The sequence below is a fragment of the Cyprinus carpio genome, chromosome B2, assembly GCF_018340385.1.
Source record: "Cyprinus carpio isolate SPL01 chromosome B2, ASM1834038v1, whole genome shotgun sequence".
NCBI lineage: Eukaryota > Metazoa > Chordata > Actinopteri > Cypriniformes > Cyprinidae > Cyprinus > Cyprinus carpio.
In genome coordinates this window covers 1,229,947-1,240,799 of record NC_056598.1, presented here as the reverse complement: position 1 = coordinate 1,240,799, position 10,853 = coordinate 1,229,947, and the positions used below count along the sequence as shown (strand labels likewise).

Genomic DNA, 10,853 nt, shown 5'->3' with positions numbered 1-10,853 from the left:
TGAAATAATATAAGGAGTAACGATATGTTTTATGAAATGTAGTGAAGTAAAAAGTATGATCTTATGCTTTGGAATGTAGTGAAGTAAAAGTAAATGTCACTCAAAATAAAACTACTCCAGTAAAGTACAGATACTGGAAAAATGTACTAAAGCACAGTAACAAAGTGAAGCTACTCCGTTAAGGCCCCGATATACTTCAAACGAAATCAAAAAACGAACTGATATGACGTAATTTCGAACAAAATCAGGCCGAAACGAAGTTCGTTTTGTGTTTGTTTCGTGTTAGTTCGAAACAGCTGACCAAAGTGAACTTTCTGGGGGAGTTTGTTTCGGCTCCCAAACACCTTTGAGTTTCTATCGGTCCGTTTCTTCTAAAAAACCAACTTATTTGATCCGAAACTCCACCTTTCTCGGTTCATTCCTCATTTTGCGGAGGTCATTAAGGAGAGCAATATCTCTTGAATACACTGGAGGGTCGAATAGCTGAGCTGCACAAATATAGCCGCACATGTATGATCGCTCGCAGACAGACTTTAAAGATGTAGAGACGACAGTATTTTATTTCTAGAAAAAAATAGCAACGAAGCTTAGTGTCGACGACCCAGAGTTATGCAAAAAGCGAAGCAGAGAAAAGTTTTCCAAAGCCATGAAAAGAATGAAAGGAAAGAGTAAAGATATAAGGTAGCAAGTACCAAATACATTTTTCAAATAAATGTTACACCATACTGCTGCTGTTGTTCTTTCAATAAGATAATTTAAAGGGTATACAGTAAATGAAATGCCAAACGAACATACAATAATAAACCTTCGTTTTTTATCAAAACAATTTATCCAGTTTAATAAAATAAATGAACACTTATAAAATAAGGCAAAAAAACTGATTCCAATGTTTTTTTTCCACATCATGCTAAAGTTTTTAGACTATGAGCCATTCACACGTCCATAAAGGACTGATTATGGAATGGTTCTTTTGTATTGCAAACATGATACTTGACTTTGATTTGCTGCTAAAAAAATTTCTTTTGTCTATATATTCTGACCATTGGGCACCGTCTCACATCTAGATTGCCTACACTTCTTCATTTCATCGTTGTTTTGTTTAGGGGATACACGCGAGCATCGTGATACATGTTTACATTACACACAGCCTCCAGTAGCACGGGGGTGTTGGAAAGTCCGTTAACAGTATATCGTCACTCAGCCTTTTCGAACTTCTTTTTTTCCTTTACTGTCCACCATTGGATGTCACATGGATTATTTTACAGATTTCCTTGCTACGTTTCTGGACCTTGATTGTGTAAGGACCCTTGCTGTCTATGGGAGGGTCAAAGAGCTGTCAGAATGCATCAAAAAATCTTATCTTAATTTGTTTTCTGAATATGAACGGAGCTCTTACGGGTTTGGAACAACATGAGGGTGAGTAATTAATGACAGAATTTTCATGTTTTGATGAACTATCCCTTTTATCATAAATACACTAATTAATTGAAATGGTTCTAAATCCAAAAATAACTGAACATCAAACACGATGAAGACTTCTCCTTTTCTCATCTTTTATTTTTTATTTTTTCAAACACATATATGAATGTAGAGTTATCTTTGTGGGGATTTGCCATAGTCTTCTATTGTTTCTATACTGACCAAACTATATTTCTCTCCACTTACCCAGTGGTTCACATTCCTGGTCCTGGAGAACCCCAACACTGCACGTTTCTGATGTTTCTCATGTATCTCTTATCTGATACACACATGATAAGCAGATGAGTGAAATCAGGTGTGTTTGATTGGGGAGATATCTATAATGTGCAGTGTTTGGGGTTCTCTAGGACCAGAATTGGGAACCATTGCACTAACCAAAATCTACCCCTCACAGAAAACATTTTTGCATTTTTACATTTTCAGATAAACATCATTTAGTATTTGTAATTTTTTCCCCCTTGTGGGGACTACTAGCCAAGCAACACAAACAGAGGCTGAGACAACAGATACGCATCATCACTCAGCAGAACTTACTGTCTATATAAGCATTTATTAACATTTATTCTGACATGTTATTTCATTAACAGAACTTCAGCTGCATAGTAATAATATTCATTTCACGAATTCACACTTAATATAATATTATTAACTGAAATATGGTAATGCATATTTGGTGTGCTGTCTGGGGAAGGGCTCCGAACTAGAGTACTCCCTAAAAGCAATTGAACGAAGTACAGACGCCAGACTACGGACATCCCCCCAAAATAAGCTCTGAGATCTGGCAGGGGCTGTTGTTTGAAAAAGTCACCTGGTTGGCAGGCCGAAAGAGCCTACGTACTCCTGTGGGAGCGACTTATGGCATTGGATGATTAGGCCCTACCGGCTGCTGGTATTGGACTATGTGGTTTGGGGCGCCTGGTCGGGAGTACTTTAGCCAAGGCTCAATGGGAGCAGCTCACAGTGTTGGAACAGGTGAGCCCTATCGCCCTGAAGATCAAGACTCAGGGCATCGGACAAGTGTGTCCTTTCGGTTTGGCAAGGTAAAAAGGCTTTGGGCCTTCAGGCAAGGAGGACTCTACCGACATCCGATGGGAGATCAAGACTCACTGCATCAGACGGGTAAGCCTCACCGGGCGGTGAGAGAGAAAAAGGAAAACCTGACTGGGAGGGCTATTGCAGCATCCGATGGGAGATCAAGACTCAGGACATCAAACAGGTTAGCCTCGCCAGGCAGGGGGAAAAGATGTGAAGTTGACTGAGAGAGCTCGGACAGCATTTGGCGGGAGGTCGAGACTCATGGCATCGGACAGCTGAGCCTCGCCATCGGTCGAACCGAAAAGGTAGGGTTGTCTGGCTGGGAGGCTCTCGCGGCATCCGATGGGAGGTCAACACTCACAGCATCGGACAGGTAAGCCTTGCTGACTGTCGAACATAAAAGGTAGGGTTGTCTGGCCGGGAGGCTTTCATGGCATCCGACAGGAGATCAAGACTTATGGCATTGGATGGGTATGCCTCGCCGAACGTAGGATGGAAAAGGTAAGGGATGGGAAGACTGTAGGATGGAAATGTAAGATTGCCAGGCCGGGCTTGCAGCATCTGACGGGAATTCAATAATTGCGGTGTCAGACGGGTAAGGCTTGCTGGCAGTCAGATGGATCTTTTATCTGATGTTGTTGCTGCCCTGATGAAAAAAGAGTGGCTAGAGAGATTTATTTCCTGGGATGTCCGACAATTGTGGGACGGATCTGAGTTGTTTTTGAAACCAGAAGTGAGTGATGGGGTTTTTGGAGTCGTCTAAGAATAGTGATTTGTGAGGGGGATTTAGCCTGAGAATTCCTAAGGCAGAGATACTTGAGGATAGGGATGCAAAGATTATAGAATTTGTTGGTACGATTATTGTCTGAGAAATAATCACGGTTTTACAATTATGACGGTTATTTTGCATTTATTCATTTCACTAAATTATGAATGTATAAAGTCACATGGAAACTCTTTAGATATTAAAGTGTTATTTATTGCTGCCTTTTGAAACAGAAATAACACAGTAACCAATAATACAGCACAAAATAATTATAATAAAGACAAACAAAAGTCCATCTCTCCAGTTGGAATTAAAGGAAAACGCCACCATTTTTCCATATTCCACTATGTTCTTCCCTCAACTTAGACGAGTTGATAAGTACCTCTCCGGTCTCAATGCGTGCACTTAATCACTGTAGGATGCGGAGCCACTATGCTAGCATTTAGCTTATTCATTCTTTAGGATCCAAACAGGGATGAATTTAGAAGCCACCAAACACTTCCATGTTTTCCTATTTAAAGACAGTTACATAAGTAGTTACACGAGTAAGTATGGTGACACAAAATAAAACGTGGCGATTTTCTAAGCGGATACAAAATTATAACTTTAATTTATAATAGAAGAAGAGCACTTCGCAGCACTTTGACCTTGGCGCAGTAATATCGTGATGTGCCAAGGTCGAAGTGCTTCGAAGTGCTCTTCCGCCATACATTATAGTTATAATTTTTTATTCGCTTAGAAAATCTCCATGTTTTATTTTGTGTCACCATATTACTCGTCTAACTACTCAAGTAACCGTCTTTAAATAGGGAAAACATGGAAGTGTTTGGTGGCTTCTAAATTCATCCCTGTTTGGATCCTAAGGAATGAATGGTGCTAAGCTAAACCCTAGCATAGTGGCACCAGGCCCTACAGCGATTAAGTTTACGTACTGAGACCAGAGAGGTACGTATCAGCTCATCTAAGTTGAAGGAAGAACATAGTGGGATATGGAAAAATGGTGGCGTTTTCCTTTAAAAAGGTGACCTCTGCTCTGTAAACATCCATGTCAGTATTTCCCTTTTGAAAATAACTAATGAAGATAGATCACAAAAGTATTTAGTGTTTTCAGTTTGTACATTCTTTACATTTCTTTTGGACCTGAGGCAGAGAACTGGAAACATGGTGAAAAAAAAGTCTTGTTGGTTTTTGACTTATGAATAATACTGTAAAAGGGATAATAAATAACAATGTTAATGAAGTATTATTTATATAACATAACAATATATTAACTTTATCCCACAGGGGAAACTATTAATAATGAGGGGAATAAGCTGAACTATTATTGTAGTCAAATATCATCCATACGTATTCATTTTAATCATTTTTATAATAATTCTTAGGATTTTACATGTGGCCTGAGAAAATCATGTCTATTATTTTAGTTTGTGAGATCGGAGATCACGCTGTGCACACATACAAACATTCAGGAGAACACAAAATTGCCGTGAACCCTGCCCTGCGGCTTTTATTAATAAAATAGCTTAGATACTGAATTGCTACATTATATTCTCTACATTATATTGGTTCCTCTGTCATAGTTAATCTAGTGTGTGTAGTAGCCTCCGTGTCTCTGGTAAGCACAGAATTTTAAGCTGATGCACCGCTAGTATAACTTTGTTTTCGTATTGTGCAAGCTGAGACAGTGGGGTTTATTTGTGGATCGAATTTAGAGGAGAAGGTGAGTTCTGAGCATCTGAGAAAACCAAAAAAGGCTAGAATAAACATGGCATCGAGTGTGCGGGTGGTAACCTGTGCATAGGGTGTGGATTCATTTTGTGAGAATGTCTAACGTTATGGGTTGTCTGAAATCGAGACGGGTGGGCTGGGATCGTTGGATTCCCCTGATCAAAAAGGAGGTTTGTGAATTACTAATTTCGGGTGAGGGGGCACCATACATCAGCTTGTAGAAAAATTGGAAGCCGCTCATGTAACCTTTGATGGACCCGACTCGGAGACCCTTAACACTGTTGAGGAAAGAAATAAATGGAGTGATTGAAAGTAGTGAAAAATCAGGGAACGGTGTGTTGTATGAGATGTGGAATTGCTTGAAGCATCTCCAAGCTGTCACGTATGACTGGAGAGTTCTGGGAGAAACTGCTCGGAGGATAGTGCCGAGCAATGCATCGAGGAGGGGTTTTAACGGGTGAGTTACGGGAATATTAATTCTGAATAGTGAGGTACTGGTGTTGGGAATTTGCCTGCCTCTGGAGTCAGCGTCCTTAATTTCTGAAACAGAAATTTTTATTTGGTTGTCTACAATATCGGGCTCTGCATGTGCAGATTGGAGATTGTTGAATATGAAATTTTGGGAAAGCGCACATTTGACGCCAGGGTTAAAACCGGGTCTGAGGCCAGACAGAAGATAATTAGCGAATTTTTTGTCTTGGTGGAGGGCGAGGTAGATGGTCAGGTGAGAAATGTTCCCCGGAGTCGATAGGTAGTTTTTAGATGTTTTTTTTATTCACAGCTTTGTACACTGGACAAACGATGTGGGCGTGAGCTCCGGTGCAGAAGCTGCAAATGTGAAGGTAGCGGCAGCGCTGTCTGGTGCATCTCCCACTGTTGAACAAGATGTATAGCTGCCTGTTATATGCTGCTGTTGGGGCTGTTTGCTCTGAATCCGAGTCATGGTAGAGTGAGTGACTGACCTGCAAACCGCACATGAAATGTTCCTGCAACCTAAAAACACCTGGCTGTGGAGATCCGGATTGAGTGTGCCCCAGTAAGGGCAGTGGTTCCATTGGGCGACTCGTACCACGCATTTTGCAGAAAAAGTTTTTGGTACGTATAAAAATGCCCTCCTCCATAGGACAATGCGAGCTTGGCTATGATTGATAAGTAATCTTTGAGTTTGTGTCACCTACGGGGGAAGGTTGAACAAATGCTCTCTGTGAACCGACTGTATGCAATAGTGAACTCAGAAAAAGAAAGAAGTCATGATGAAAGGGGATTTGGGTTTTTTAAAGTGACTGAGAAATCCCCGCAGTCTATTTGACATTTTTAGTCGGAAGTGGGCAAGAGGGAAAGAAGTGAAGAAAGATTGACGTCCACACTTGCTAATATTTGCGCTCGGATATTGTGAGCCACTTGGGGAGGTTCTGAAGCAATGGCGTTTGGTGGGGCGGGCATTGGTGTAGTGGTGAAGAGCGAGTACTGTGATTTTGCTTGGAGGAGAGAGCTGAAGGGGACTTGAGGTGGGGTTGTGTTTGACAGCATGTGCAGCCAAGCGCATGCTTGGGCTGCGGGCCCGAACTGGCAGTGGCGGGCGGCGGGGCTGTGATTGACGGCGGAGTTGGGCCTAGCGATTGCTAGCGTCTTTAGGGTTTAGGTTAGGGTAGACTCAGGAGAGAGGTTAGTTAGTTGCAGATTTGTGTACAAGTCATAAAACTCTGCTTTGTTTAAAGGCTGGACGTCAGATTTGGAAAGCGTTTGCCTCAGACTCGACTCGGTCCACTTCCCTATGGGCGGAATCGTTGTCCTGGCCGAATGATAGGAGGACGCTGGGGAGTCGGCTGGGGTTCTCACCGGAGGTAGGCCTAGGCATCTTGGGAGGCGAGTGGCTGCTCGGGCCATACAGCGCCTACGAGATGGGGCCAGGGGCTCGATTGTGGTGCCACACGGGGGAGGAGTGGTCCTAGGGCCGGCTGGTTGCGGCGATGGGACCGGAGGAGAGTCTGAATTGTTTTCAGACGAGGGGGCTTGTTTTTGAGACATGGTAGCAGACGAGTGAACCAAAATGCTGATAAACCGTCAATGGATAGAGGTAAGGTCATATTCTAAAATATTATATATTTAAATCCTCCCGAATTTGTTAATAAAACATATATGTAGTGAAAAGATAAGAAGAGATTCTATAACATCTCACTGTTACAGATTTATCATAATGCTCAAAGCATTATGGGTAGAATCTCTCGTCAGTCTATTCTGATTCAGCAGCACAGTTTTACTGATCCAGGCCAAAGAATAAACAATCCACTATTAAACCCAAACCCAGGATAGAGCGGCTGAGTGAATGTGGTCTGGACTGTGTGGATGAGGCTCATCGTGTCAGAGACGCTGTAGAAGGACAGAGTTCCTGCACTGTGATCCACAAACACTCCTATTCTACTGCTGATGGACTCTAGAGGGAGAACAGTCTCTTTGTTATTGTGTATGAATGAGTAACTGTCAGGAGAACAGATCAAACTCCAGGACTGATCATTCAATCCAAACAAACATTCATTACCCCGTCCCTTCCTGCTGATGCTCTTATATGACACTGATAAACGCACATAATCTCCACTCCACTGCAGCTCCCAGTAACAGCGTCCACACACACTCTCTCTACACAACACCTGCTGAAAATAATCAAATCTGTCTGGATGATCAGGATACAACTGAACTGTTTTAGTGGTAGTAATCACTCTGTTGCTCTCAGAAAGACACATGTATTTATTCACTGTGTTCAGATCCAGAGTGAGCTGATGGGAATCTGATGGAGATAAAACACATCAGAATCAGGAATTATGAATCTGTTTGATCTTTTCATGTAGCTGAACTCTTCATGTTCAGTGTATCATCAGTGTCTCAGTACAGACGACCAGATAACCTGTGTAAATCATCATTTACATCAATAATTTTAAAACTCTTCTTTCACCTTCTACAGGAAGAACATGAACACACTCAGTGAGTTTTTCTGCTGGTTTTCTTACTGACTTACATTGTAGGAAGTCCTTCCTGGTTCTGGGAACAATGTTGGTGAATGTGACTGTGGAAATCAACAGACATGAACAGTGTGATTCTCATGATCCTGTATCTATTCCTAACACATTTCTAATATGATGTTCTCCAGGATATGAGATGATGATGGACTGGTTTCTGAGAGCAGATGAATCTCCAGGACTTTACCTCTGTCTGAGATCTTCTTGAGCTCCTCTTTGCAGAAATTCTCCAGTTTGTCTCTCAGCTGACGGACAGATTTTCTCAGACCATCAAAAGTGACGATAGAACTGAAGAGATCATCATTTACATCTGTAGATTCAGGAGGTGCTGAGAGAGACTGGAAACTCTACAGAAAGCAGAAATCAAACTCATCAGCTCCACACTTCACTCAACAACCTGCAGGAACATCAGATTTGTCTTTACTGATCTTTAGTAACTCAATCCAGCACTTTCACAGCACCAGCTTCATTCTTCTCATATCCATTATATACTACATTAGTACGGAGCCCCGCACATGACATGCAAGAAAAAATAAATAAATTGTGCGCATGATTTACTAATTCGTTCCCTCAATGTACTAAATCATGCACACATTACTATTGCGTTCCCTCAATTTACTATTGGGTTCCCTCGATTTGCTAAATTGTGCGCACGATTTAGCAAATCGAAGGAACGAATTAGTAAATCGTGGGCACAATTTATAAATCGAGTGAACGAAATAATAAATCGAGGGAACGCAATAGTAATCATGTGCACGTTTTAGTACATTGAGGGAACGAATTAGTAAATCGTGCGCGCGATTTAGCCTAAAAATTTTTCCTGCATGCCATGTGTGGGGCTCCGTACATTAGAGCTGCAGATTCTAGTATTTGTCACTTACACTCTATGTGAACTTTCAAGGAAACAGTTTGGATGATAAAACATCTGCTAAGAACATAAATGTCCATCTAACAGCTCAAGCACATCAATGGAGTCTCATTGTAAGGTTGAGTAGATTTGATCAGGAAAAGCAGCTCAAAGGTATGATTAGATTGACCATTATTGATAACTTTCGCTCAAGTCCACTCTGACTCTGTTCTTGTAGATCTGTGTTACCTGCAGGAACTGGATGTGATCCTGTGTGTGTGAAAGCTGCTCCAGCTCAGCGTCTCTCCTCCTCAGATCATTGATCTCCTGCTCCAGTCGCTCCAGTCGTTCTTCAGCTTGACTCACTGCAGTCTTTTCCTGATCTCTGATCAGTCGTATCAGCTCAGAGCGGCTTCTCTCAATGGAGCGGATGAGCTCAGTAAAGATCCTCTCACTGTCCTTCACTGCTGTCTGTGCAGAGCGCTGTTAGGACACACAGTGATTCAGCTTCAGTAAGTCTGAACTGAGACGGAGACAAACTTCTCTTCTTCACGTCTTCCTAGTCTCGTTCAGCTGGTGCTGGAAGACATTGGACAATGGAGCTTTTTAAATTGGTTGCCTGTTTGTTTTAGAGTCTTCTGCGTCTCCTTCAGCTGCTTCTGCAGGACAAACAGATGAGAGTGAATCTCACAGAAAACGGTTCTAGATTAAAACTCCAGAATTTTTTTGATCGAACATTTGCCACCATCATACATGAATTAACATGAAGTTTAAGGCCTTATTCACACAGTAAGTGTAACTTTACATTTTCATAAAAGTGAAACTGACACAGATGTAGAGCTTCACACTGACTTCTGTGTTCTGTGCTGCAACTTAAGACAGAAAATAAATGACTGAAGTGAAGCTATAAACGGCTAAAATGACCTGGATTCAGTCAGTTTTACTGAACAGAAAGTGTTTGTGTGCAGCTGCTGTTCATTTCTGCTGTCGTGAACAGTGTGAATGCTGTCAGCTGTTAATATGGTGCTGATATAAACACATATGAAACTAGTGTCAGCAATATTTCATCAGTGTCTAGTGTTAAATACCTGTTTCTCTCTCCTCTGTGCTGCAGCTGATACAGTTTCGTGGTTTTTATGTCCATCCATTGTACACAGCACACATATACATTTCTGATCAGTGCGACAGAAAACCTCAAGGAGCTTCTCATGTTTCTGGCAGATCATCTCCTGCAGTCGTCCAGTGGCATCAATCAAACTGTGTCTCTTTCCTTTAAACCAACTCTCATGTTGTTCGAGGTGATTCTGACAGTAAGACTCCAGACACAGCAAACAGGACTTGACAGCTCTGTATTTTCTTCCAGTACAGACGTCACACTGAACATCTCCAGCTCCAGCAGGAACCACACTTTGAAGTTTAGTGTTCTTCAGTTTCTCCAGCATTTCAGCAAACACCACGTTCTTAAATAAAGCAGGTCTTGGACTGAAGGTCTGTCTGCACTGAGGGCAGCTGTAGACTCTCTTCTCATCCTCTTCATCCCAGCAGTCTGTAATGCAGCTCATACAGTAACTGTGTCCACACTGGATGGTCACTGGATCCTTCAGGAGATCCAGACACACCGGACACAAGAACTCATCCTGAGAAAATCTGGCTTCTGCCATTTTACTGCAGAAATACAGAGTCACAAACACACAACAACTCAGCTACACTTTCACTTTCACTTTCCCTGAACTCATGTGATTCCTGTTTCCTGGTTCTGTGTTTGAGTGATGTGTGTAAAACAGCTTCCTCATTCCTAAGTTTAGTTTCGACACATCTCTCTGTTAACACACACACTTACTGTTATAACCTGGGCTCAGGGAAGCAACACACAAATGACACAAAATTGCTGATCAAAACAAGGTTTATTAGATTATAAAAGGAAAAAAAGGTGACTGTGACGGTAACCAGCACTGCTATTACAGAGCTTCCTGCAGAACCAGAG

At 41.8% G+C, this 10,853-nt stretch overlaps 1 protein-coding gene across 1 annotated transcript; it reads right to left on the bottom strand.

Annotated features, from left to right (window-relative positions):
* Positions 1 to 7,101: 7,101 nt before the first annotated feature.
* On the bottom strand, positions 7,102 to 10,545 carry LOC109052429 (tripartite motif-containing protein 16-like). Its single transcript, XM_042717687.1, is given in 6 exon segments — positions 7,102 to 7,793; positions 8,022 to 8,069; positions 8,210 to 8,369; positions 9,119 to 9,416; positions 9,473 to 9,528; positions 9,958 to 10,545. Coding segments are annotated over 6 exon segments (1,677 nt in total). The 5' UTR covers positions 10,531 to 10,545; the 3' UTR covers positions 7,102 to 7,251.
* Between the last annotated feature and the right edge of the window lie 308 nt (positions 10,546 to 10,853).